General features: G+C 40.6%; 1 protein-coding gene across 3 annotated transcripts in view; it reads left to right on the top strand.

The window, feature by feature from the left end:
- Positions 1 to 26,973, top strand: part of LOC125442413 — a 61,216-nt gene extending 34,243 nt beyond the window's left edge. Inside the window, exons 1-4 of one of the 3 annotated variants that reach the window (XR_007245996.1) lie at positions 3,853 to 4,827; positions 5,008 to 5,071; positions 14,987 to 15,182; positions 25,431 to 26,973. Coding sequence is in view for 1 of the 3 variants with exons in the window: in XM_048513740.1 (XP_048369697.1) it covers positions 5,008 to 5,031 (24 nt within the window). In the remaining 2 variants the exon portion in view is untranslated. Of the gene's footprint in view, positions 1 to 3,852; positions 4,828 to 5,007; positions 5,072 to 14,986; positions 15,183 to 23,727; positions 23,839 to 25,430 lie in introns of those variants that run through there. The other 2 variants (XR_007245997.1, XM_048513740.1) reach the window with 2 other exon arrangements.
- The last annotated feature ends 488 nt before the right edge of the window (positions 26,974 to 27,461 follow it).

Below are 27,461 nucleotides of genomic sequence, written 5' to 3'. Positions count from 1 at the left end.
ACATTAACTCCTTCATTACTGGATTGTGGGACTGGCACTTGCCAAATCACATCAGATTTCAAAGTGTGGGAGAGAGAAAAAAGTCTCTTTTCCCCTCCCCCTTGGTATGCATGTGTGTGTCCCTTTCTTTTAACTTTCCTCTTGTGGCTGTGGGAGAAAACAAAAATATCCTCTTTCTCCTCCCCCTGCTCCTTCCCTTAACTTCTGCCCGTCTGCAAGTGTTGATGTCCTGCATTGGGATGATGGATAGCAGAAGAGCAGAAACCTGCCAGCAGCCCAGGCTTGCTGCACTTTTGTAAACTCTCCCTGCTTTTGACTGGATGGTCTTCAGTGGAGGGGGAAAGTAGGCGCTGCAAGTTGGAGTAACTACAGCTGCTGCTCTTTTGGAAGGACCGGGCACAAAAGGACGGGGACCCACTCACCCCCCACCCCCATGAAGTGGAGGATGGGGAGTTGGATGGGCAGCCCTGCTCTGCAGCTGGAACCCCCACTGGCTGCCTGAAAGCTTCTCTGCTGGTAAAGTTGCTCTCTCTTTTTGGCCTCTCCCTCCCCTCCATCCTGGCTTCATTCCCTCCTCTGGAGTTTTCTAATGGGTGGTTTGTCAGGGTGACCCTGCTTTTTAGCTGCCCCCTCCTGCTTCATCGAGTGCTGGCCCCCTCTTTTTCCCACTATCCATCAGTGGGTGGGACAGACTGGGTGCAATTGGGAAGCACTTGGGTGGTGTGGTGGTTTGTCTACATGCCCAAGGCCCTCCCGTCACCTACCCCAGTCACAGCTGCCAGGTCAGGGGTCTGTTTACTTATCAAAAGGCAGGGAGTTGCTGCTTCATGTGGCTGGAACAGACAGGCCTGCCCTTGCTAGCTTGCCTGGCTCCTCTCTGAGTCCTCCAAGCCTCTATGCTGCTGAAAGCAGCAATGGAGGCTGAGTACTTCCTGGGAAGGGGGGCGGAGAGCTCCCTGTCAATCCCCCTGCCAGGCTGCTGGCCCCTCCTTTTGTTTGGTGCTGGCATCCACTGGGCTGGGAAGCCGAGGCTGCATGCTGGCAGAGTGGCAAACGAGGGGGGAGGGGGCAATTTTCCAGCCCCCCCATATGACCCACCACCTCGTGCCCAGTGCGTGGTGCACCCCATGTCCCTTGTGGCTACGCCACTGGGTCTATCACAGCAGAGTTTGTGCTTTTTTGGTCTCTAGATGCATTTGTATTCTGTATACATGCAGTATGGTTTTTATGCTTAGTTTATATGGTATTTATAATTATGCCTTTTAGACATATATTATAGTGTAATGTATAATGTTGCTTTATTGCCATAGAAGGAATGCTGGAAAATATGTACATTTTATGGGAGAATTTCATTTTGAGGAGGCAGAGTGTAGTACGAATAAACAATCTTGAATTCCATTTGAACAAGAGTGAAGTGCAATTGAAATGGGGATTTTGGGATCAGTACAGCCGAGCTGAGATATTCAGATTCATCCTTTCCCAGCTTCTGTGGCTTGATTTACCAAAGTTTAGCACTGGAACTAGTTTTCACACTGTGAATTCAGAGATAGTTTAATCATTTATTTTAATATACTACCGCTTTTTTCCCAAGCTCTAAAGTATTGCACAAGGGTCTCATAAATTGGTTACACATCAGACAGACAATATATACTATATATTATACCTCTATAAAAGTCAAAAGGTTGAAAAAGAACACCCACAGCATTATTACAATCATGGTCTAGGTGGAAGACAAATGTGTTACACACCTTCCAAGAAGCAAAACTAAAGAGGTTTTCTTTGTCTCTCAAAAAGTGAATCTCAATGGCAGGGGCTACTGAATAAAACTCAAAAATCCTTTGCACCCTTATTTTCACCTGGTATACTTATGACTGGTGCTTGCAGACCAGATCTCAAATGCAGGCTCATAGGGTGAGATGGTCCTTCAGGTATGTGACCCCCAGGTCATAAATGGGTTTAAAGACTAATTTATACCAATATTTTCAACTGAATCCAGAAACAAGCTAGCAAACTTGGGCAGTTGCTTTCAATTCCAATAGAAGCTACCAGATTACTGTCAAGACCGATTGTTTTGTGAGTAGTCTTGTCATATCTCCAGGGGAGACCAGGAGATTGTGGCATCTGATGGGGTTTGGCATGTTTCATGTTATATTGCTTATGCTAGTGCTGTGCTAATGATAGAATGTGTGGGCTTCTGGTGTAATGCCATTTTCCAGGCCTGGGTTGTTATAAGGGATGGCCTTGGAAGTGGAGCAAGCTTGTGAGAGCACAAAGATGAGAGCTGCTACTTAGCAACCGGGGTTGGTAGGAGGTGTCACCCCCACTTTTTTCTCTAAGATTGCTCACACGAAAGTTTAGTCTTGACAAAGATCTTCATAGTATAACCTGATTGACACTTCAATCAATAAATATATGTCATTTAAAACTGAGCCTATTTACTGGAAGATCTGAGGAACATGACAATTACCTTCAAGGGCTGTCCTGCATACTGCTCATTACAGTAGTCATGTCTGGAAAGATCAAAAGCAAAAAAGTACATGAAATTACTTTTAATGCAAATAAAGAATAAAAGCTATTTCAGGCATATGGAAAACACCCTTTCCATTTCATTGAATAATCAGAATTAGCCCACCTGCATCTGGATAACATGTGATATCAACTTTTTTTGTTTATTTAATGTATTGTGATCTCCTAAGGGTTTTCATAGCAGGAGGCATTCAGAGGTGGTTTGTCACTGCTTGCCTCTTGCTTCACAAACCTGGCATTCCTTGACAGTCTCCCATCCAAATACTGACATGGACCAATTCTACCTAGTTTCTGAGATGTGACAAGATCAGACTAGCCTTTTTCTGAACAGTTTTTTTACATTGGTCTTTTGTGCACTTACTGCTTTCCACATGGCTATTTGCTTTGCAGTGGGGGTCCCCCCCCCCGGTAGTTTTTGTTTGTTTAAACAGGGATCCTCCTGCTTCTAGTCTAGCATTACTTTGCTAGACGATGAACCTTACGTCAATTTCAAGGGTTTATTTGCTGAAGACCCAATAGACCCAATGTGTTTATTATTTTTTAAAAGGAAACCCTTCAGATAGCTCTGTAATGTTGGCTTGGTCAGTGGGAAAAACTTCTGTTGGGGGTTGGGGAAGGGAGGAGAAGCAAGAAGACCTGAAAAAAGTGAAACATATGATTATTCCCTTTGCCAAGTTTTGGAAACTGTGGGGATTCTCTAATCTGATAGTGCAGTGAGTTTTGAAGAGGGGGAAAGTGGAAATAACCAATAATCCAATCTGAATGGATGCTCAATGCAAAAGAGACCACAAGTGCATAAATGGCTGGAGTTTGAACCAGTTTTCCTCATTCCTATATTCTGTCTCACATGACTTTTCTCCATAGGTGTCCCATGTTCCCAATAGCCTTTTTAATACTCAACATAGAACACCCTCCTGTATTTTTAAGCAGCAGAAAATATGGTTGGGTTCAATTTTCAGAGTGCAATCCTAAGCAATTTTGCCCTTCTGTTCTCATTGAAGTCAATTGACTTGGAAGGATAAAAATCTGTTTAGGACTGTAAGACTGCAGTCCCATGCACACTTACTTTGGTTTTAAGTCCTTCTGAGCTGAATGGACCTTACTTCTACAATCATGTGCATGCACTGCATTGTATGAAATAGTTCTTAAAGGATTTTTTGGATCAACTTTAAACTGAAAGATTTTCCTAGGGTTTTGGAAGAGTTTATTTCTTATTTGCTACTCCAAATTGGTGCTAATGTTTTGATGTACCTTGCCTTATTCATTACACATTCTGGACTGGGGGTAAGGGGCAGGGGTGTGCAACTGTTCAGTGTATGCTTTTAATCTGCTTTGCATGTGATTTGCTCAGATCTTTATGTCCTTTCTTCATTGCCATGGATTTATGCTTTTGATGGATTTCTTTTCTCCTCACAGAACAAAATGATAGCAAAGGTCTCTTTAAAGCCATTATCTCAGAAGCCAAAGAAGGATGAAAATACAGGATGCATTTGTTGAAGTGTAATCAGAAATACCATCCCACAATTTCTTCAGTAACTCACCTTCAATACGTAGTCCATTTTCACTGTGGTGTCTGATTATGTTTCAAGTGACTGTCACCATGTATTGGCATGACTTTCTGGAATTCCGTAAGTCACATTCACCATTCAATCCCATTCTGGCCTCTTTTGCTTCTGGCTCATTGCAAAGTCACTCCACAGAATCTGTTGTGTTCACGAACATGTTTATCTGAAAACAGTAAAATAAAAGCAATCTATGGATGACATCCCTTTTCATGAAGACCTCATAAGTAGAAATCCACATCTGTAATGTCTTCCAAGATGGGGAAACAGGAAATTGCAAAAAAGGATCCCTGGGTATACAGAGAATGCAAAGAGACAAAGATGGATGCAACATGTACATATCTTTTTATAAATTAAAATGTGTCCAGGCATTTCCCCTTCTGCACTATCTTAGTTTGCCTATTGGTCTCTATGTTCTTAGATGCTCTTAGATGCCAGAGTGTATATGGCAATCAGGGCTCCCTTAGCATTTCATCACAGGAGAGTGCTGCTACTGCCTGTTTGTCACATGACTGAGAAATGGTTGAATTCCCCTTGATGTGATGGAAGTCACAAACCTCTCTTTGTTCACCATTCATCTCTCTTTTACTCTGAAATACCTTTTTTGAACAATGTTCCACTGTTTTGCTTTGGGCTGCTTCTTCTCCTCTTCATTGTTTTCCACTTCCAGGTCAGCTTGCAACCCAGGGACATCTCTACCTGACATCATTTCTGGGGCCATCAGCACTATGTGAGCTAGGTAAATACGTTGTTAGCATGGAGTCAGGTGGTCGGCAGACAGGTCTAATGTTCTAGCTTGGAGGAAATGGTCTAAGACTGAAATCCCAGTTCTGTTTGTAGACTTCACTCTACAGTCTATTTACAGATATTACAACGGAACCCACCATCCTGAATAAACATGTGTTTTTTGCCTTTACAGGTTGAACATTCTGACGATCCTTAAAGGAAAATTTAGAAAAACTTCAGACACAGTTACTTCCCAGGTACATCCGTTTTATGGCATTCATTTTACCAAGATTTGCTTAATGCATGCATTGTGCTCATGCATCATACATAGAATGGTATGCTTGAAAACATGACTTTAAAACCACCAAGTAAACTTTCAGAATATCTGCCGCTGCTGTGCTTTGCAGAGGAGTCATTCTACATGTTTCTTGGTTAATCTCATGTACAGCAATCAAATGATTCACATATCTGTGTGAATACCGTGTATAAGTTACTAACTTTTCTGCAAGACAGTTGTGGGGAGTGCAGGATGCGCAGCTTAAATAAATATGACATATGTTGATTTATAGACTCTGTAGCAAGACATAATTCAATCAATGTCCCAATTTCTATTTCTCTCCCTTCCATCCACCTGTATAGCACAAATTAAATTAAATGCTCCATGGAAAATTAAGTACACACAGCAGTCCATTCCAGCTGCTGAAAATATCCAATGGACTCAGTTTACAGTGCATGCATTTATCTGGAATTTGCAAGCAAGAAGGGAGGAGGGACTCCTAACACGACTGGGGATATTTTCATGTAGAACTATGTGAGTTTATAGTTGCACAATAAATAAAATGATGCTTTCTTTGACTTAGAGTGACAGATGATGAATTGCCCCAAAGAGTGTTACTTCTGAGGCTGTAGATACATCTCCTACTGTTCCATCAGGAGTAGTAGATCATCTGTCTCATAAAATAATTGACACACATCTTTAAGGTCCTTGGTGACAATACTGTGTTTTATGGCATGGAAAAAAATTCCAATATATAATCTTGCATTGCATAAAGACATTCAAGAAACATTTCTACAAATGACATCCAATTGTACACAAGTACTGTAGAGCATAAATGTCCATCTCTCTCTTCCTGTGCAAGAGTCATCTTTAGGAGGGGTTGTGGTTTTGTGACAGAGGCCATGCTTTGTATGTAGAAAGGTCAGTTTCACTAACCAGCATCACCAGTTAGAGTCTCTGGGTAGCAGGTGCTGGGAAGGATTCCTCCATGCTTGAGAATGTGAAGATCTTCTTTTACCACAGTTGACAAAACTGGCTTAGATGGAGCATTTGGTATAAGGCCGCTTCATACAACTTCACACCAGCCCAATATCCCATAGCATCAAGCATACATTTCATAAGTAAAGGGTTTACCAGCACCTCCAGTCAAAAGCCCTCAGATAGCAAGAGCTATCTCTGCTGGAAATTCTTCAGAGCTTCTACCAGACAGAGTAAACAAGTTAATGGATCAATGTCTTTGCTGTATATTAACCTATTTCTGATTTTGGGGAAGGTTGTGGCTCACTGGTAAAGCTCTGCCTTCAGATGCAGAATCCACCACATCTCTGTCAAGACCCCATTCCCCCTGGGGTCTTGCCATGTATATCCAGAGGGGCCAGGAAGACTGTGACACTAAAGAATCCCTATCTATGCTTGTGCTTGCTTTGTTTAGTAATGCTTTTTTCCCCTCCTAGCCAGACAGCATCTGGTCATTATCAGAGCTCTGACTTTGGAGGAACAGCACGGCCTGTGAATGCTTTCACTTTTGGGAAAACTGTTAGAACAAGGGGGTGCATATTTGGAGATATAGGCTGCTGCTTTGTGTGAGAAAGTTAGATTCAGCAAAAACAAACAAGAAATGTACCTGTTCATTTACTCTGATACAATAAATTGATTTTAGTGAACCTGAGTCTCATTATTTGGAAGAGGTTGATGGGTATGACAATCCCTAGTTTAAGGATATTGGGAAAGACACTGTCTGAAATGTTGAAGAGTTGCTGCCAGTCAGAGCAGGTGAGGTTGACGAGATGGTATTGGGCAGCTTCATGTGATTATGGGCCAACTTTTGAAGATTCCTTCAGATATTTGAACAGCAGTGTTCAAGTGAGATCTGAAATTCAGTCGATTCAGTTTTCATCTCAGCCACAAAGTCAGTAGGCAAGCTACTCACAGACTCCAACCCACATCTGCCTGCCTGCCTGCCTACATTGCAGATCTGAACTGATTAATATAAATATGATTAATATAAATGATAATACTTGGCATATATATATGCCAAGTATTATTATTTAACCTTACTTCCATACAGACTAGGCTTGGTCAATACCCTAGAAATTTGGTAAAATTTGGATTTGGATTTATTCAGGCATAAAATTATATGTATGCCCAAATAAGACAAATAATATATTCAGATATAGTATACCAGAAAAATTCGGGTCCGTCTGATTCTTTTTTGTATTTTTGGTGATTTTTTGGTGTTTGTGCCTGCAGGGGTGCATTTTTTTAAGCTAGTGGCACCAAAATTTCAAGGTATAATTTAGAGACTCTCCTGATGATACCAACTGAGTTTGGTGAAGTTTGGTTCAGGGGGGCAAAGTTATGGACCCCCAAACGGGGTGCCCCATTCCCCATTGTTTATAATGGGAGCTAATATGAGATGATGTGTAACCAAAGGAACCAGCCAACTTTGCTAACATTTGGATGGCTGGGCACTCATTCTTTGGGCATCAGGTTCACCTTCAACTGGGTGACCACAGCATTTGCCCCTCCCAAGCAAACTTTAGCAAAGTTGGCTGGCTCCTTTCAGGAGACTCACACCAGCAGCCCTGCAGGAAATTAGATGCCCCTACCAGAACAGCCCCAGAGCCCCTCCCAAATCTCCAGTACAGAGACAGCTGGGATAATAGCAAGCCTCTTTGAAGTCTACGGTGGGAAAAGTTAATTAATTTTTCCCACCATACAATTTGCTGAAGAGCCTGGCAGATTCTGTGCTCTTCAGTGGCTCCATTGTACCCCATAGGGAATTTCTGTGCAGGCTGCACATTTTTGAAGATAGAGGCACCAGACTTTCAAGGTGGCTCCAGGAGGCCCTCCAGATAATAGCATTCAGGTTTGGTGAACTTTGCTTCTGAGGGCAGATGGGGTGGGGGTGAGAGAGTTTTGAGAGAACTCAGCCTGCAGGCTTCTTGTGTAGGAGCGGGGAAACAAAATAAGCCTTTTGGGGATCCATAAAATTGAACTCCCAGAAGCAATGTTCACCAAACCTGGATGCTATTACCAGAAGGGCCTCCTGGGGCCACCTTGAAAGTCTGGTGCCTCTATCTTCAAAAATGTGCAGCCTGCTTACACACTCAGAAATTCCCCATTGGCTACAATGGTGCCAAGGCACTGCAAAGCAGAGAATCTGGGCAAATTTCTTGGGGTGCCTGTCAGGGATGCACTTTTTATGCTACTGGCACCAAGATTCCAGGATCCCATCTGGAGACTGTCCTTATGATACCACCTGAGTTTTGTGAAATTTGGTTCAGGGGAGCCAAAGTTATGGACCCTCAAAGGGGTAGACCCCATCTCCTGTTAGCTCCCATTGAAACAATGGAGGATGGGGCACCCACTTTGGGGGTCCATAACTTTGGCCCCCCTGAACCAAACTTCACCAAACTTGGGTGACATGATCAGGACAGTTTCCGGATAAGACCCTGAACTTTTGGTGTTAGCTTTAAAAATGTGCCCCCTGCAGGCCAAAACATGAAAAAACACCAAAAATACCCCCAAAAGCCTGAATGCCTTGCATTCGGATTCATTCATATTCGGGCAGGACATATATAGCCTAATACAGACCATAAACTAACAAGCATGGAATTTGCCATGTTCAAACTGACCAAGAGAAGAAGGCTTTAGAACAGCATCAAGAGATCAGAGTCCATCATACCTGTAGCCATTACTCATTCCCAGAGAGATATTGACTTCCATGCCTATTTCCATGAAAAATGCAGGGAAAAGTATGCCCTTCAAGAACTGATTGCCATCAATTTCTAAGCCTTCATCTCATTGTGCAGTGCCACTTGGTTATTTATTTTTATAAGAGGGCTGTTTTTATCATCATTAGTTATAGGAAATGTCTCTACATGACCAGGTGAAATCAATGCATCCTTTGATTGGAAATGAAAAAGGAGCAGGGAGGGTGTGATAGATATCTAAATACAAATTAAAACTTCCCCACAACCTAGATGCAAGAATCATTTCAACTATGTGGGATGTGTTCCACAACATTCATTGATCAACAAACCCACCTCCCATTTTATTTCAGAGTTAATTATAAGACAAAAACCACAAGGAAAAATTGTGAAAGTTTAATGTTTTTGAATATGCAATCCAACTTTATTGCTTATAACCAAAGGCCACTGTAAAACAGGCTACAATCTTTGGTAAATGTCAAGGGTTTCACTGTGTGTATGGGGGGAGGGAGTGAAGTCACAACTGACTTATGGCAACCCTGGATTTTCAAGGCAAGATACATTTGGAGGTGGTTTGCCACTGCCTGCTTCTATGTCACAACCCAGCTATTCCTTGGAGGTCTCCCATCCAAATATCAGCCAGGGTCAACCCTGCTTGGGTTCTAAGATCTGATGAGATTTATTTATTATTATTTAAATAATAATCAGGCTAGCCTGGGGCTACCCATCAAAGGCCACTGCAAAGGAAGTTAAAATCACTGGTAAATGTCAAAAATTTCACATACTGACAAGTTAAACTCAATAAAATACAGGAATCATGAACATATAGTCATATTAGTCAAGGACATCCCTTACATTAAAATAGGCATTTCATTTTCCACCTGTTTCCCCACATATCTTGCCCAAAGTTTTCTTGATGCAACTGCAAATACTGCAGCCTGATAGAATCTTTATGAGACAGCAGATAAACAACAATGCCCTGTGATGACCAATTAACACACTGAGAAAGATAGACACAAATGTTCCTCTTGGCAAATCATGCTGAACTAAATCTTCACTATGGCCATTTTATAAAATATAAAGTCTATTTGTTTAATAAGGGTATGGTAAAATTTGCTCTCTGAATATATTGTAGGTATCTGTTGGAATTTCAATTCTGTGAATACTGTCCTTACATTTAGAAAAGAGATCTTCTGTAAATACGCAGAAATATAATTATCTTTTAAATAGCTGCATGCCAATTAGAAGACCAGTTATTACGTCTCTAGCTAAACTTACATAAATTTTATAGATCTACTGAGGAAGGTTTATTGAAATCTATAAGTAATTGTCTGTTGTGGGATATTGAATATTGCCTCATGTTATGTTGGAATTTCTAGAATCTGTCATACCATTTCATCTGTACTAGTACTGAATCATCCTTTTTATTTATTCTAAATTCCCTAGAGGAAAGACTTGTCTCTGATCTCAAAATAGCTGCTGGAGTTCCAGGAGATGCTGATAGAAACCTTTCTAAGAAGCTATTTTGCAGGAATTTTAATAGGGCAATATTTCCCAGTCCTCAAATCCCAGATCCATAGCACATTTGAGCAACTATTGTCCCCTCACAAATTTTAAGGGCAGGCTCTAATAGTTGATTTCCTTTTTTATAGAAAAATCTCAGGATCTACCACACAGTTCATGAAACCATGACTTTGATTGACTCCAAGTCAGTTCTCCAACAAAGTTGTTCATTAAAATGTATTCCCAGATATTTAAAAGTGTGGCACTGTTTTATAAGACGTTCATCTATAATTTATTTGCTTTTTTCAGACATCTTAAAAAAACACTGTCCTTGTTTTAGAGTAATTAATTCTAAACTACTGCCTCTCACAGAATTAGGTACATCCATCTCAGACCTGCTTGGTGTATTGACAACTATACCATGTCATCAGCATACAATAAGACTGACATTTCCTCTGATTCTAAATTTGGAGGGAAAAAAATCAATTGAGGTCATTTTGTTTACAACATCATCTCCATAATAGCATCATCATCAGTATTACAAATAATTTAAAATCAAACAGAAGTCAAAATACAACCCAAACACTTCATTGAATGTTATGTTTTTGAATATGGTATAAAAACATAAGAGCATGATAGATTAGATCAATAGCTCATCAAGCCTAACATCCTTGTTCTCATAGTGCACATCAGATGCCCTTAGAAGCATTAAAAGCCAAGGACCAAGGGCCAGATCTCTCCTTGTTTTTCTCCCATCTCCCACTAGTAGTTCAGAACACATCTCTACCATGGATTTAAGGTAGGAGTGGTTAATAGGAAAATGAAACCAGATTGTTGATTTCAATAAGGAAAAAAAGGGAGGGGATAAAAGTATGGTTGCTACTCCAGCAGTGTCAGGCTTTGGGGGAGTGGCAAGGACATGCGAAAAGTCCATTGTTCTGATGCTAAAATATCACTATCCTCATGACCTCAGCAATGATGTCAGGGTGTTGTTCTCAAACCCCGCATAGAGTTTTGGGGAGTCCTAGAGCATTGCTCTTACCAGCATATGCCAGAAGGGATGTTTTGGCATTGAAGTAACAGTGATCTTTTCCCACCCAACCTTCATTTATCCCCTACCGCTTTACCAAGTGATGGCAATAGCCAGGGCTGCTGGAAGGACTCCTATCAGAACAGGAGACTTGGAGAGAAGAAGAAAAGGGTGGAAGGACAGGAAGCTGGGAAGATAGGCTTATCAGACACATGAATTAGACTTTTTATTAGCCTCCAATTATGAAAATAATATTGATTGGATTCAAGACATATTGAAGCTTTTAGTGCTTGTGAATGTATGACCGTGTGTGTCTATGTGTGGGAGTGAGGTCCCCCAATAGTTTTGATTCCACATTCTAGGGTTTCTGTGGGGTGTTGTTCTCAATATTAGAGTGCTATGAGGGCAGTTACTTCTCTGTGAAATTCATAAAGGTCCGTTCCACACAGCACAAAAAAGACATCTGGGGGATATCTTTTTAAAAAGCCGCCTCTCATGTTTTTTTTTCATACACCAAGGTGTCAGAGGAGCAAAGAGGCTTTTTCCTGCTTGACTGTTAAGCTCTTTGGTCAGTTTCCTCCTCAGCTTCTGCCTGACATTTTGTGTGCTGCTGAAGTATTTCTCCCTTCCTCCATTTGCTGAAGGTTGCCCCAAGATGTTTGCTCTGCAGGCTCCGATCCTGGGTGCCTTTTCAGCCCTAAAAGTACATAGTTGTACTCAACTCATTATGCCAATTCCAGCAATATATAGTTTTCCTATTTAAAAAAAATATTTTCAATTAGCTATCTTCAAAACTGTGCAGACACAAATATGAGCATCTTAGCTGCTTGGAGGACTTGTCCACCAGCCACTGAGAAGTATTGGGAAGACCAGCCCTGCACAGAACATCTTGGTGTTTCTATTTAGTAAGAAAAAACAAAAGATGGTCCACGAAGGGCAGGTCTACCGAACACTTCTCAATGGACAGTAGATGAGTCTTCCAAGTGGTGAAGATTCTCATATTCATGTCTGTGTAGCTTTGAAAAGCTAATTGAAAAGGGTTTTTTCTTTTTAAAAAAGGTAAATTATATATTGCCAAAATTGGCAGGACAAGCTGAGGACAACTATTTTCTCTTTGGGCTGAAAAGTGTTCAGGAGTGGAGGCTGCAGAGCAGACATCCTGGGATAACCTTCAGCAAATGGTGGCAGGGAGAATCCCTTCAGCAGTAGAATGTCGAGCATAAACTGAGGAAGAAACTGACCAGAAAACTGCTTAACAGTCAGGTAGGAAACATAAGACAACTCCTGAGCTCCTGAACTCCACACAGCCAGGCAGGAGACGTCTTACAGACAACTTAAAGGGAAAAAAGTCCTCCGTCTGGCGTCTTCAAACTAAGATGGCATGGGCTGAAGTAAGACATCCTGGTGAAAAAGCTGTGTGGCATTTCTCCCCAAGACACCATTTGTTGTGTCCTCAGGACACCTTATTTGTGCTGTGCAGAATGGACCCATGTTAGTAATTGACTTGTCTTTTGCCTTCATTCTATTTATGAATTCCACCCATGTTATCTCCCCTTCCCCATCTGAATAATGGATGATTTCCACAAACAGACTTGGTTTGTAATTATTTTCATCCATTCAGTCCAAACTGATCACAATACATTTCTTCAGAAATGTAGTCAACTCAAATTCAGACTATTTCTTCATTATTTCTGCTGTGCAAGATCTCATTGCTAGTCATGTTTCATTGTGGGCATGAGATTTTGTTTGCTGCAATTCAAATGAAATTTTCCGGGCTACAGAAATGTTGTACTGTCTCATACAATAACTGTTTCTGGTTTATTCTTGGAGAACGAAAGTGTCTTTGGAGATTCATTACAACTTTTTGCTTTATTCTGATTTCCAAACATTAGATGAAAATTATCCCTAGCTATGACATGTTACTATTTGGCTTTAAGGGCTAGGATAGGACTGTAGAGCCAAGGCTTCCAAACCTGCTGACAAGACCTTATAAATGCCGACGGGGGTGAAATTTCAAGGGAATGTGATACTTGTAGTGGAAAGATGTGATAAAGACCAATTGTTATTGCTTATATATTGCCTCAGAAATAAGGCTTAGAAGCTCAAACAAGCAAAAGCAGATGGGAGTTGATCTATTTTTAAGAGCTTTGGAACATGCTGCAGAACCTCAGCAATTAAATCAAGATGAAGATCTGGCTAGTGTGGTTATGTCCTTTCTAAAATTAAAGCACAGAATGTTATTATCAAAATGGCTGTTGTTCATAAAACTAGTAAACAGAGATTGCATTGAAGTGACCTAGAGCTCTGTTTCTCATGTACAATCTGATATGTTAGCCACCATATAACCTTGCCTATGGGGATGTTTGAAGCTGCATTTTTCTCCATTTCTTTTCATTTTTGTGCATGGCAGGGAAGGAAATGTTTATCGTACCCATTTGGCAAATTTCCCAACATTTAGCTAATTCTGAATTTGGCATCATTTGTTGATCAAAAATTTGGCACGAGACCTTGTTCTAAAAGGGGAGGAGTTTCTACAAATCTGTGTTTCTAGGATAACCGAAAAATCCCAAATTTACAAAGGGGTGTTAAAAGACCCTCAAAATGAAGAACAGCTTTCACACACAGTGTAACTAGGAACAAGGAATTTCATCATCTGTCAGTTCAGGTCCATAAACAAGACAAAGAATGTGCCATCAAGTAGCAACTGGCTCATGATGACCCCTTCCCTGAGACATCCCCAGAAGAAGAGGATGGGTGGTTTGCCATTGCCTTCTTCTGTGCTGGTTTATCTGTCAGCCTACTTGATTGGCAGGTTGCTTCACCATATTCCTTTTTCACAACGCAATGCAGCACGACTGACTTTTCACACAGGCACATTCCTATACAGACCACTAGAATTTTACTTTCTCCCTTGCTGTGCCATTTCTCCATTTGGCAGGAGGTCATTTAGATAAACTAAAAGCTAAATCAGTCAGAAATCATCAGATGTAAATAATCAGGAATAAATAAATACTGTGCTTTAAAAAACACACTTGAAATTCTCAGCATCCCTAATTGCAACTACAAAAAAATTCTGATCAAGATCTTACAAGATCATGGATAGAATCATGATCCTGCCGCCCCCCCCCCCCCAAAAAAAAAAAATCTGCTGTTCTCAACCAGAGCCAAAGCATTCTCAGCTCTGGCCCTGGCCTGGTAGGACTCTCTCAAGTGAGACCTGGGCTCTGCAGGACCTGATGTCCCCAACTGGACTAGATTTAATTTATGCGTTCAAATGTGTTGTGTTTGCATTTGGAAGCTTTTACCTAGTTCTAATGAGCATCTTCCTTTTAAAAGGATTTTTGAAGTTACGCCTCACCCATCTGGAAGGACCTTACCTTGCTCCCTATAGCTAAAATCAGGGTGTCTGAAGCATGGTAAAAAGTGGCTGTTGTGGGTTTTCCAGACTGTGTTGCTGTGGTCTGGTAATTTTATCTCCTGATGCTTCGCCAGTATCTGTGGTTGCATCTTCAGAGGCATCTCACAGTAATATATGTTTCTCTCTGAGGCACACGGTGATGTGTGTGGTGGGTATCTGTTTTGTGCTCCTCTCATGTGGGAGGAGGTGAGGTGCATGTTCAAGTATCTGACTGTCGATTTTCAATTGCAGGGTAAAAAAAATCTTGAACAATCCACTCTGAACTGAAGAAAGGAGGAATCACGGATGGGCAGAGATGGTGGGCAGATGAATGTCTAAAGTACTGTTACGTTGAAGGGGTCCAGCCATCACTATCTTTTTTTAAAAAAAAACACCTATCCTCATCAAGGAACTACTGTGCTCTTGAACTCTCTTTGCCTTGAACTCTGTGAGTAAATATCTTTTTAACCAAGCCTTGAATGTTGTGATGGAATAGCATTTTAAACACAACTAGCATGACAGCCTTGTGGGCAAAGGTGTATGTTTGTATATTCTTCATCTCTCAAACTGGAGGAGGATCCTGTCCCCGTCTGTTGTGCTCATGATTAAGTGGAGCTGACAATGTGTGAATCTGCCAGGTGGCTCTATGATATTATTTGATTCCTCACCTTCCAGCACGGCCCTCCATCCTTGTTTTTAATTTTTATTTCTTGAGCCGATGTTACTTGGAAGATATGAACAAACAATCACTACAGGCCACAAAAAGCAATTTCCAGTTCATGACAAAATAGAATTTGAAGTGTTGGTGGGTAACTTTAGTAACTTGCTGCAAAAAAATCAGATTAAGTAAAGCAAAATTTGCAGAAGTCTCTCAGTTAGTAGTTTTGGATTGTCTACTCAAATGAATCAAGAACCAGCTCTGTACATGTACTTTTAAAACCATGTTCTATCTGCAAGTTTGGCTGGCTAACTTTCTACCATCTTTTCCGACCTAAACCATTTTGTAGGTATTTAAGGAAATATCATCAAAATATTGAGGTGGGGCAAAATTATTGCGTTTCGAAAATGAACACAGAAAGCTGCTTTATATCAAGTCAGACACTTGGTTTATGAAGAACAGTATTGACTACTCTGACTGGCAGCAACTCACTAGAGTGTCAGGTACAGGTTCTTCGCATCACCTGGGGACATTTTATCTGGGAAATACCAGGGACTGAACTTGGTACTTTCTCCAGGCACAGATGATCCTCTACCGCTGAACCCTGGCCTTTCCCCAGATAAGAATCTTCTACCACCATCCAGGAGCTTATTAAAGAATATCACGGCTTGCCTCATGTTTAGGGAATCATTAATAACTTTGTGACATCAGCAGCCATTATTCCAGCCACTATTTTGATGTCAGAATTGTAAGCTCTCTGACCAATCCTATAAAATATATATATTTCTCACAGCAGTATATTTTCCTTTAAAAATCATATTGGCAAAAGCCAGTTGCCAAAAGCACTCCTATGGGTGTAGGTAGCCGCATGATCACCTGACCACAGCCAAAAGGTCAAAACTACTTTAACAAAAGCTAAGATAATGAGTTACTCCAGCATAACTTGGAGGCCTCATTTGAGTCACGAGAATGCTTGATTACCACACCTTGCTATAGAAACTGTTAAAGACAAAGAAGATGGAAAGCTACATTAGCATCAGTTGCTGAATTTCACTATCTCTTCTAGCAACAGATGGTTCCTTCCTTGCATTTCCCCAACCTATAGATATGATCTCCCTACAAGAAGATCCCATCCTGAATCAATCAAGCCTCATTCAAATCTGAATACTGAAGGCAAAGACTGTAAGAGTTACTTTGCATGAAGCCATTCTGTGCTTCCTGACTTAATCTAGGACCAATTGACTCTCATTGTCCCAAGGTGTAGAACAATAGAAGAGTCGCTAATTAGCTCACCCAGCAAGCCCAGCATGGGAAATTCCAGAGAATTTAGAAAAAGGAAACTTAAAACTCACTTGTTCCCGCCTCTTCCTGGGCAAAAGAGTATAAAAGGTCAGTTCACCCCAACACATGTGCTCTTACTAGCCTGTAACTCCCTTGGTCTGGTCAGTTTGAGACACGATATCGTCCTTCACCTGGATTCAGTTGCTGGTCATTTGAAATCCTTGCCTTCTACAAGATCTTCTTCAGCTGAATTTAGGTAACGTATTACCCCCAAAAAACCCCTCCCTCTCTATCTCCAATCTATATTTTTAACACCTTTCTATATCTCAGGAACTTGAATGTATGTGCCCTTGTGTCTTACTGTGTGTGTGTATTTTTAAACAAATTTATATAAAGCATTTAAATTCAGTTTGGACTCTTGCATTACTCTGTGGAATATCCATTGTCAGAATTCCTTCCCTGTATCATACAGTCTAAAAGATCTCCTCCTGGCCCCTCTCACTGCCAACGTGAGAGCTCATTCCCCTTTGCTACTTATAAAATCCTATGTTTACTGTTATACTTTTAGCAGCTGGTGGAGAATCCTATCCCAAAATCCCCTTTCCCTGTTAAGGCCGTAACAGAATAGATAACCTGGTTAGCATCCCTGACACCATACATTTAAAAGGGGCAAAGGTTGCACATCTAATTCAAGAATCAAGATGAATATGTAGAGGTGAAGCCTACACAATATACATTGGCCCTGCCCCTGAAGTTGCCTGTGATATTACTTTTGTATTTCTCCCTTAAATGTCTACTGATTTTAATGGCAATTTGGCCGACTGCTGTGTGTAAGGAATTCAGGATAGGCTTAGCTAATAATGTTATCACAGATCTCCTGTTATATTTCATCAAAAAGAAAAGAACCCGAGAGAAACAGACAAAACACCTTGGGCCTCTCAAGATGTCAAAAAATATGTTGAATCTTAATCTTGTTAGATTCAAGCCTCACAACTTTTCCCAGTCCCATGCTGAAGACTGTGGTTGTTTCAAAAAAATTAATAAACTGTAGTTTGTATGCATGAGTCAGTAATGGCTCAAAGTTTGTCCAGAGGACTGCCTGTACTTTTTAATACAAATATGGAATCCAAGGACATTTAACCCACTCATCCCTGCTGAGTGGTCATTCACAAGTCACTGTGTTTACTTGTGGAACTGGAAACTCTACTTAATAATGGCAACAACTGTACTTTCAGTATCCCCATTATTTATACCAGGATGAAAGAGAAGGGGATCACAAGGGTCAGTGCCTTGCTTTCGTGCTCTGATTCATCCACAAATAAATCAGAAGCTGATCTGAGCTGGAGCAATGCTGTCCCAGGATAACTAAACATGCCAACAACCAAGACTTACTGGTTCAATAAAATATGTCTCTGGACCAAATTAGATGTAACCTTTAACAAACAGTTTCCACTGGGACTGGCAGCTGCACTGCAGCTGTGAGTTCCTGGTGGCAGTTCCATTTAGAAGCTCTGTAAATACCTGGCTTGGATCAGGACTGCTGCGTAGGAAGGAAGAGGAGCTCCGGCCTTACCCCCAGGCTGTTTTCCCAAGCCAAAACAACCCAGGAAGAGGGGAGAATCAGTAGCAGTATTTGTTCTTCCCCCCCCAGACTGTTGCAGTCTGGCTCCAAATTGAGCGGCTGAAGAATTGGTAGATGAACCTGTCCCTGCGAATTTGCAAGTTCATTATGGCTGCAGGTTCCTGTGGTGAACACATGTAAAATATAGTGTTCAGTTTGGCCTAAATGCACTTAAAAAGTCAAGACAAGAATTAAGTCCCACTGCATTTCACAAAAAAATGTACATATTTGTGAATGTACATTTTTGTGAAATGCAGTGGGACTTAATTCTGAGTAAATGTGCACAGGATTGTGCTGTGACACATTCATTATGGCATTCCCCCTGCTTCCATCCTGATGTTCAGTCTACTAAGGATGCCATGAATTTTACCACAAACATGTCTGGCAACGAGACTTGGCCTGGTTGACATTTATGATCAGATCATGAATGTACCAAAAGCTGCTGAACAAGTTCCCAGAAGTCTGTGGTCAGAAACTGGCTCATAGCTGATTAAGGGATAAGCTGGGAAAGGGCTTCTGATTCATTAGAAAAAATGCTACTTAATATTGTATAGATAATTTGTTCATTAAAAGTATAGTTCTGTTTTACTAATATGCAAACAGCATTGAGTAATATATGAGGAAACCTAAAATGAACCACAGATTAATTTCAGACACGATAGAGGCACAATCAGGCTAGAACAAGAAGGACAAAACATCTTAAGTCATCTATACCCCAAACAGTCACTGATTGGGATCTCTGACGGATCACCTTCTCCCATATAAACTTGTCTATTAGCTGAAATTATAGGTAGAGACCTTCCTTCAAGTCCTCCTCTTTCCAGTGTCTTCTGGAAAATGAGCCTTTTCTATGGTCATAACTCCTTTCTCACAAATGTTCAGTAAGCACCATCTTTTAGCAAGTGAACCTCCTTTAACCCTGATTTTAAGGGAGTTAACAATGCAATGTTAAGCAGTATATCCTCTCAGGGTATAACAGTCACACTCTCTTGGCTTCAGAACCCAGTGAAAATTTGTGTTTGTGTGTGATAATAATCTAGAAGCTGTGTATTTTTGTTTAACAAAGAATACTGTTGCTGTTTTTATCAGTGTTCTCCAGTGTGGTTTTGAGTCATTTTTGGTGTCCTTTAATTGTAAGTTAGCATCACTCTCCACCCCACCACCCAAAAAAATAAGTGCTTACTTGGAAGTATGTTCCACTGAATTTAATGGGATTTACTGCATATTAAGTATGCATAGAATTGAAATTCCAGATTCACACCATCTCTGCCTGATTGACATCTTTAGTTGAGTAGCTGGCATTGTTTGTCATTCTGTGCATATGCCAGCAATTTCTACAGCTCTTTGTTGACTTTGGCTGATTTACAGACAAACCAGAGCAGGCAGGCAGGCAGGCAGGCAGGCAGGCAGGCAGGCAGGCAGGCAGGATGGATGGATGGATGGATGGATGGATGGATGGATGGATGGATGGATGGATGGATGGATGGATGGATGGATGGATGGATGGATGGATGGATGGATGGATGGATGGATGGATGGATGGATGGATGGATGGATGGATGGATGGAAGGGCATAAAATATGTTGATAAGTATCAAATACTCTCCAAGCACCAAAACAAATGGAAAACATATATCAAAAGGATTAACAAATTATATATAATGTTTGAACAAAATAAGAACTCAAAATATGCATATACAATGATGTCAAAACATCAGAATTGGTATACAGATTTAGGCTCATTCCGCACACGCAGAATAATGCACTTTCAAGCTGCTTTCAGGGCTCTTTGAAGCTGTGCGGAATGGCAAAAACAGTTGTGAAAGCAGCTTGAAGGTGCATTATTTTGCGTGTGCGGAATGAGCCTTATAGAAAGCTGGCCAAAGTGTGTTTTGATCAAGTTTTCAGAAGCAGGAGCATAAGACGAGTTCTACGGGAAAAGACCCAAGGGATTCTACACCAGCATTCTGTTTTACACAGCAGTCAACCAGTAGCCCTAAAAATTCGGCAAACAATAAATTCAACAATGAGTTATGGGTTGGATCCAGAATAATTTCACCATTAGTAGAATGGAAATTTTCTGACTTTTCTCTAAAATCTAAAAATTGAATTAAAAAATAAAATAAATAAAAATAAAGTTGTGTAATTTCTCAGTAGCCATACTTCTGTCTTCTTGATTTGCAGCTGCAATACTTCTTTGGCAGTTCCTGCTTTAACCTTCATCAGTAGTCATATCAGAGGTGTGCTTGTCATCTGCCAGTTCATGTGAAGTCAACTACATATCTCAAATTGTTAATGTTCCTTCCACCAATTTTCACTCCACCTTCATCTAAACCAGCACAGCTTTTCTTATGATATATTCTGCATATAGATTGAACAGACAGGGAGATAAAATACATCTTTTTCTGACACATTTACCAACTGGAAACCATTCTGTTTCTCCATAAGCTGTTCTAACAGTTGTTGTTTTTTTCCTAGGGTATACTTTGTGCATCAAAATAATCAGATGGTGTGGCACATCCATTACTTTTACAACCAACCATAGATTTTCACAATCCACACAGTCATAAAAAGTAAATATAACTTGCATTTGGTAATTAGCTTTAAAACCAGTTAAGTCTAATCCTGGGAGTGCCAATCAGAGCACTTTGGAAAGTCTAGCAGGGACCTAACCAAAGCAATATTACACCATGTGCTTTTGAATGAAGTTGTTTATGCAGTGCCTGTGGGTGTGTGCACACACATTTGGGGAGTGATAATTGCTGCTGGGAATGGAAGCGAACACAATGGAGTGGATATAACTCAGTGTGACTGGCTAATTAAAGCATTAAGCAAATTACACAAATGTTAGGGTAGAAGCCTGAAAAAAAGATTAAAATATTTCTTAAATATTGAGTTGGTCTTAACCTCAGGCTTCATTTTGATCATCCCTGCACAAAAATGACACAAGTGTGGTCTCGGCTCTTTTTTTATGGCTGCTTCTGTGCACAGTGACTCACATAGTGAGGAGCAGAAGCTAGAGTTGTGTGTGAGCCAAGTGACTGAAGACTTGTGACTGCCTCAATCTTTCCCTCACCTCTTTTCTCTGTTCCCAGATGTTAGGCTCAGCAGCTTTCACATGTTACGCACAAGTTCAGAAATATCCAGAGATGTGCTTAGTTGTATTTGAGAGGCACAAACACAAGAGAGCTAGGGGAGGGAAAAGAGAAAAAAACAACCCTGCAGACTTGCCAGTAGGGGTCCTTTTGAATTTTTCAACCCTGCTGTTTCAACTTATTCATTCCTGTTTTGAGTTTATGCCAGCCAAATCCCTGATTTGTTATTTTTAGAACATATTTTCTGGATTCTGATACTACTTTATCCCCTTACAAATGATGATATTTGTGTCAATAAATCTATATCGTATGATGCCAGTATACTCTGTGGCACACTTCCCGCATAGGCCAAAAACACAGTTTTCACACCGTTTTCTCACCGTTTTTGGTCCATGCGGAATCTGCCACTGTATGTGTACATACAACATAAATTTGCCAAATCACAACACTGGACTTCAGCTGGGCCTTCCTGGCCCCCATCAGTAAAATACACCCTTCAATCAGTCCATTAATTTATCAAGGTCAGTCTTGTCTGCTTTGCCTGGCAGCTGCTCTCCAAGGTCTCAGGTAAAGAGACGTTCACATTATCTACTATCTGATCCTTTTACCTGGAGAGGGCAGATATTTAAACTGGGACTTTCTGCATACAAAACAGATGCTCTACGACTGAACCACAGTACTTCAACAAATGTATCTTAATAATATAATATTGCCTTTCATCTCAGAGAAGGTGGCATTATATGGGTATATTTAAAGGAGCTGGGGTTCAAATGATTAGTTTCCCAAACTTACATCAATGTATAAAAGCAACAGGCAAAACAACTTTATATGGAATGATAAGGAGATATTCTTTTAGCTATTGCAGGTTTTCTGGACTGTGTGGCCATAGTTGGGTAGTTTTTGTCCCTAATGTTTCACCCAAAGGCCCAGAAAACCCAAAACAGCCAGTTGATTCTGGTCAAGAAAGCCTTTGACAATACAGATATCCATTTCTTCTCTTTGTGATTCTGAGCATCTGTTGGTTGCCTTGATTTACCTCTGTGCCAGTAGCTACAATATTAGATGTGTTTGGATTAAAATGTGTTTTTTTGTGTGACAAAGTTTAGTTAAGTATTGATCTCCCAGAATATGCAATGCACATCTACGAGAAGAAAGGGAAGTGACACTGCTACCACTTATATAAGTTCAGGAAATTCTAAGGCAGTGGATGCTGTAATTGATTTTTTTTAATGGAGGGGTGGGAGATAAATTGGTTTCTTCCGGGGACAGCGAAGATTCACACCACAACCAATTTATGAGCATGGTTGTTTGTATCAGCACAATTGCAAACTCCATATTACGTATTTCCTCCAGGCTGAAAACTGAACTATCTGGTCAGGAGATTCAAATAGGGAATTGCTGCTAGTGGGCTCTGAGTACTGTTCAGACAATCAGGTTTTGGTATTTCAGTATATACTAAAGGGTTGCCAATTGATCAGGGGGAAAAGAAAACCTGTCAGAAGCTCACTGGTCAGAGAACACCAGATGGGCTTTTATGTGGTATGTTATGCCTACAGGTCAAGTTTCTGTTAAAGGCTCATCTTACAGAGGTGCAGGCCTGTAGCTAGAAATGTTATGGTGATGGGGGAGCCACGCATTGGTGGTGGTGGGACTACAGTTTCTAGGTCCCGATCATCCTCAGCCTTAAAGCTCATCGGACAGGGCCTCATGATATTTCGGGTGATGTTCAACAATTCCTGGTGATGTCCCATCGAATAGCAGTATTGATAATAATATTTGTATACTCCACTAAGTATGTATCAGATGGTATATCTTTTTAGTATCAACCATGTACCTTTGAAGAGATGGGCTATTTATCAGACTAAAAATGCAGCTGTGACATGCCAACTGTAATTGTGGTGATGTTAACGTTTTTAATTGGAGTTAAGAATGGGCAGAGAAAAGCAGTTACAGTTTAGACCTGGAAGAGTTCAGACTGGGAGCTTCTGTTTGCTGTTCTACAGTTCTTATAGTTCCTTTTGTTAGCTTAAACAAATCTGTGTTGAACCCATGAGGACCATCCTTCCCAACATGGTGTCAAAAGTTTGAACTCTAGAAAGTCATGAATTATAGAGGATAGCCAAAATGTGCATGCTTTAGACAATAATATATAGACTGATGTGTAGATAGTAATAGCAACCGAATACAGGGCAGAATAATCTGTAGGTGCTTTTGGAACCTATGATAGTCTATTCATCACCTCAAGTTAGGAAATAACCTGTATTTATTTATAGGATTTTTAATATTGTTGTTTAAGTAACTTTGTAATTTAGTATGTATTCAAAAAGGGGGAAGAGGTGGTGATGTGTGCCTTTAATAGTTTGAATGGATGATGATTATGATAATGATGATTAATTGGATTTCATAGACCGCCTCATCCCCGGAGGGCTCTAGGCGATTCACAATACAAGGTAATGTCCAATAGATTACTAAAAACACAGCTAGAAACATTTAAAATTCAATGTGCAGCATAACAATTCTGTTATTAACATGACAGCAGTCTACCACCCATATTGATGGCACCTGGTCTTAAGGCCAGGAGGGACTGGCAGTGCCCAAAGATGAAACCAATATGGGCACTGCCAGAGATAACAAAATGTAGCAGGGTTTCATGGAGGGGCAGCCAATCCGCGGCCAGCCTCACCAAAAGCCACGTGGAACAATACAGTCTTACAGGCCCTGCGGAACTCACCAAGGTCCCGCAGGGTCCGAACAGCTCGAGGAAGAGTGTTCCACCAGGCAGGGGCCAGGGCCGTAAAGGCCCTGGCCTGGGTAGCAGCCAGCTGCATCACTGAAAGGCCAGGGACTTCCAGTAACTCCGCTGTCGCAGAATGCAGCGGCCTATTCGGGACATATGGGGCAAGACAGTCCCGCAGGTATGAGGGCCCCAAGCCACAAAGGGCCTTAAAGGTTAATACCAGCACCTTGAAGACGATCAGGAATTCCACCAGGAGCCGGTGCAAACGGCACAATACGTTGTAGTTTGGACTTGGAAGAGTTCACACCAAGACCTTCTGTTTGCTGCTCTAGAGTTCTTATCATTCCTTTTGTTAGCTTAAATAAACCTGTGTTGAACCTACAAGGATCATTCTGTCATCCTTTACAACAGAAACGTAATAAATCAGATGATTTAATCCTGGGACCTTCAACACATCCTGTCTCAATAATGATAGACACTAATGTCATTCTTAAATCTCACTTTATATTTCCTGAGATCAACAAATACAAAAATGAAATAAATAATAATTCTACTAATAATAACAGGCTAAGCATGGTATGTGGAATAGCAGATGGGGAAGCAGTTTGGAAATTCCCAAACTATTAAGATTTTCTGCCACGGTGCTTTCAACTGCCTCTGGGGCTTGAGGAGTCTGATTTCTTTTTCCCCGTCCCCCTTTAATTGATTACCAGAGCTTATTTTTGGTTAATTTACAAAGTCATAATTTAATGCATACCCGGGGGTCCATCTCTGTCTGTTTATTCTGCATGTGACATCCCATTAAAACCTCAGGTAACTGGTGCTGGGTAGGACCTTTCTCTACTTCAGAGCTGAAGAACCTCTACTGGTCAGAGTAAGGCAGTGCTGGGCTACCTCAACCAATGAGACTGTATAAAGCAGCTGCATGTGGTTGCACAATGAATGCAAAATCTCAGAGGGTTTCCCCCAAGGAGTGCTTGTGTTTATTTTTATCTTCATTTAATTCTCCTACTAGAAACAGGCAGTCCCCTTCATTTTTATTTTGACATTGGGACAGGACTGAACACTATGAAAAATGAATGAAAGAATGATGCTGTGAGACTTCTTTCTGTGCTATTATGTCTGTATTAAAATTCTGTATCGGCCTAAATTCAACAAGTTATTTTAGAAAGTAGAGTTTTATTTTAAAATGTGGAAACACTGAGGATGCCAGATTGGTTGTCAGATAATGACTGTGGAGACCTCAGTTCAAGTTCTCTGCTCAACCATGAATCTCCCTGGTGACCTTGAGCCATTCTTTCTCAGCTTAATATATGCTGTTTGAATGAAGTACGGTGAAGAAAACCACGTGGATCACCTTGACATTCTTGAAGGAAAAGTGAAAGATGAAAAAGGAAGATGAGCTTAAAGGAGTAAGTCGGCACTTAGAACGTGTGTTATGCAAGCAGTTTGCTCCATAGCAAAATGCAGAAAACAGAACCACATATAGTGTTTTTCATTATGACTAGCCAAAGTAACACATCACAAGATTGTGCAGGTTTTTGAGTTCTCCAGAACTCTTTACTGGCTGCATTTTTTTAAAAAGAGCCTGATGAGCAGTTCTGGAGAACTGAAAAAACTTGTACATTGATGGATTGTGTCATTTTAGTTAGTTTTAATAAAATAGATTTCATTTTAGGTAGACACCTACAGTGTAATACTAAGCAGAGTTACATCCTTCTAAATTCACTGAAATCAGTGGGCTTAGGATAGTGAACTTTGCTGAGGGTGGCATTTTTTTAGTTTTTGTGGATGCACATTCTGTCAGCTTGACAGGGTTACTGTGAAGATAAAGCAGGAAAGGAGAAGTTGAATACCTTGGGAGAAGAGCAGAATAGAGATGTGCTAACCGAATTGATAGATGGATAGATTCTAGAAAACATAGAGTCTCTAGACTAGCCACTAAAATTCCACCTATGGTCAAATGTGAAACAAATCTAACAATCCTTTCTCATGCAAAATTATCCATGACTAGTATATGGTAGATACAGGATTTCTTAAAATGTTTGCAGGTTAGAAACAAATTTTCTTAGGCAAAAGCTGTATAGGAAGATGCAAGGAAGCCTCAATGTAGTTTAGCAAAAGATCTCAGAGGGTTGCACCTCTCTGTGGCATGGCACCATGCTTCTACATTTGAAGAGGGAATCTCAGTGAAGTACACATTTAGATATGTACATTCTTCAGATCCTGGAGCACTATCATGAGCTATTCACCTGCCTCTTGATTTCCGAAGATGTCTTCAAAACTCACAACATGCATTAAAATAATAGAAAATTGAATTTTTAAGCAGCCTTCCTCTTACATTTTTAACGCAAGATCTATTATATCAGAAAGGAGCTGCTTTTTCTATTGCTCATCAATATAGGTCATTTTTTTTTAAATGACACTGTTTCTTCATTGCTGAAGGCATGCCTGAGCCAAGGGAACATCAAGAGACGACACAAGCAAATAAACATTCACTCTATCTAATTAACTCACTACTCTGCCACTGTGTGGTGTTGGTATCAAATGTTTTATGTCATCGGATTTCAAAAAGAACTTTTATCTCATTTCTGTACAGGAATAAGGAAATGTGAGAGCATAAATATTTCAAACTGCTCATAATTAAAACTTCATGCGTTTGGCACAGAAACCACTTTGGCAAGCTGAGCCAATTGTTTCCCGCACTTGTGCCGGGCCCACAACTTCTCAAGTTAACAGCTGGGCAGTAAATGTGGTGTGGCATTGTTCACCCCTAGAATGTCTTCAGTATGCTAGTGGTGGTAATGAAACCTTCCCCCTTTTTTGTATTGCACCATTAATATTAAAAACCAAGAATCAAATGTGTCGCTAAGGTGTTTTCTATTCAGTTTGTCATTGGGTAACCTGCAGCATCTTGAAAAGAAACAGAGTTCCCACCTGACTCCTGATATATGAGATATGCACTGAAGAATGATGAGGGGTGTGTGTGTGTGTGAAGATAGTGGAGAGAGAGATGGGTGAAATCACAGAGGGAATTCAATGATAGGGGATGTGAAGATGTATTCCATCAAAGAATCTCTTTGATGAAGAGTGCCCTTTGGATGCCAACATCCTAGGTGAATGTCTCTTCTCAGTTACATCAGTGAAATACTAATTAAATTAATGGGGGATCTTTCCTTATGTTCCCGATGCATTTTAGCATTAATTAGTAGGAGAAAACTTCAGAGTATCACCTTGGAGTTTTTCCTCCTGGAAGATGTTGTATCACTATATGGAGTTTTTAAATTCCATGATCAAAACTAAAGCTGACAAAAACTTTTTTGGCAGTCTCACATT

This window comes from Sphaerodactylus townsendi, linkage group LG13 (assembly GCF_021028975.2).
Source record: "Sphaerodactylus townsendi isolate TG3544 linkage group LG13, MPM_Stown_v2.3, whole genome shotgun sequence".
Taxonomy (NCBI): Eukaryota; Metazoa; Chordata; class Lepidosauria; order Squamata; family Sphaerodactylidae; genus Sphaerodactylus; species Sphaerodactylus townsendi.
Note: the sequence above shows the minus strand (reverse complement) of the source record. Positions and strands in the feature narration are given on the sequence as shown.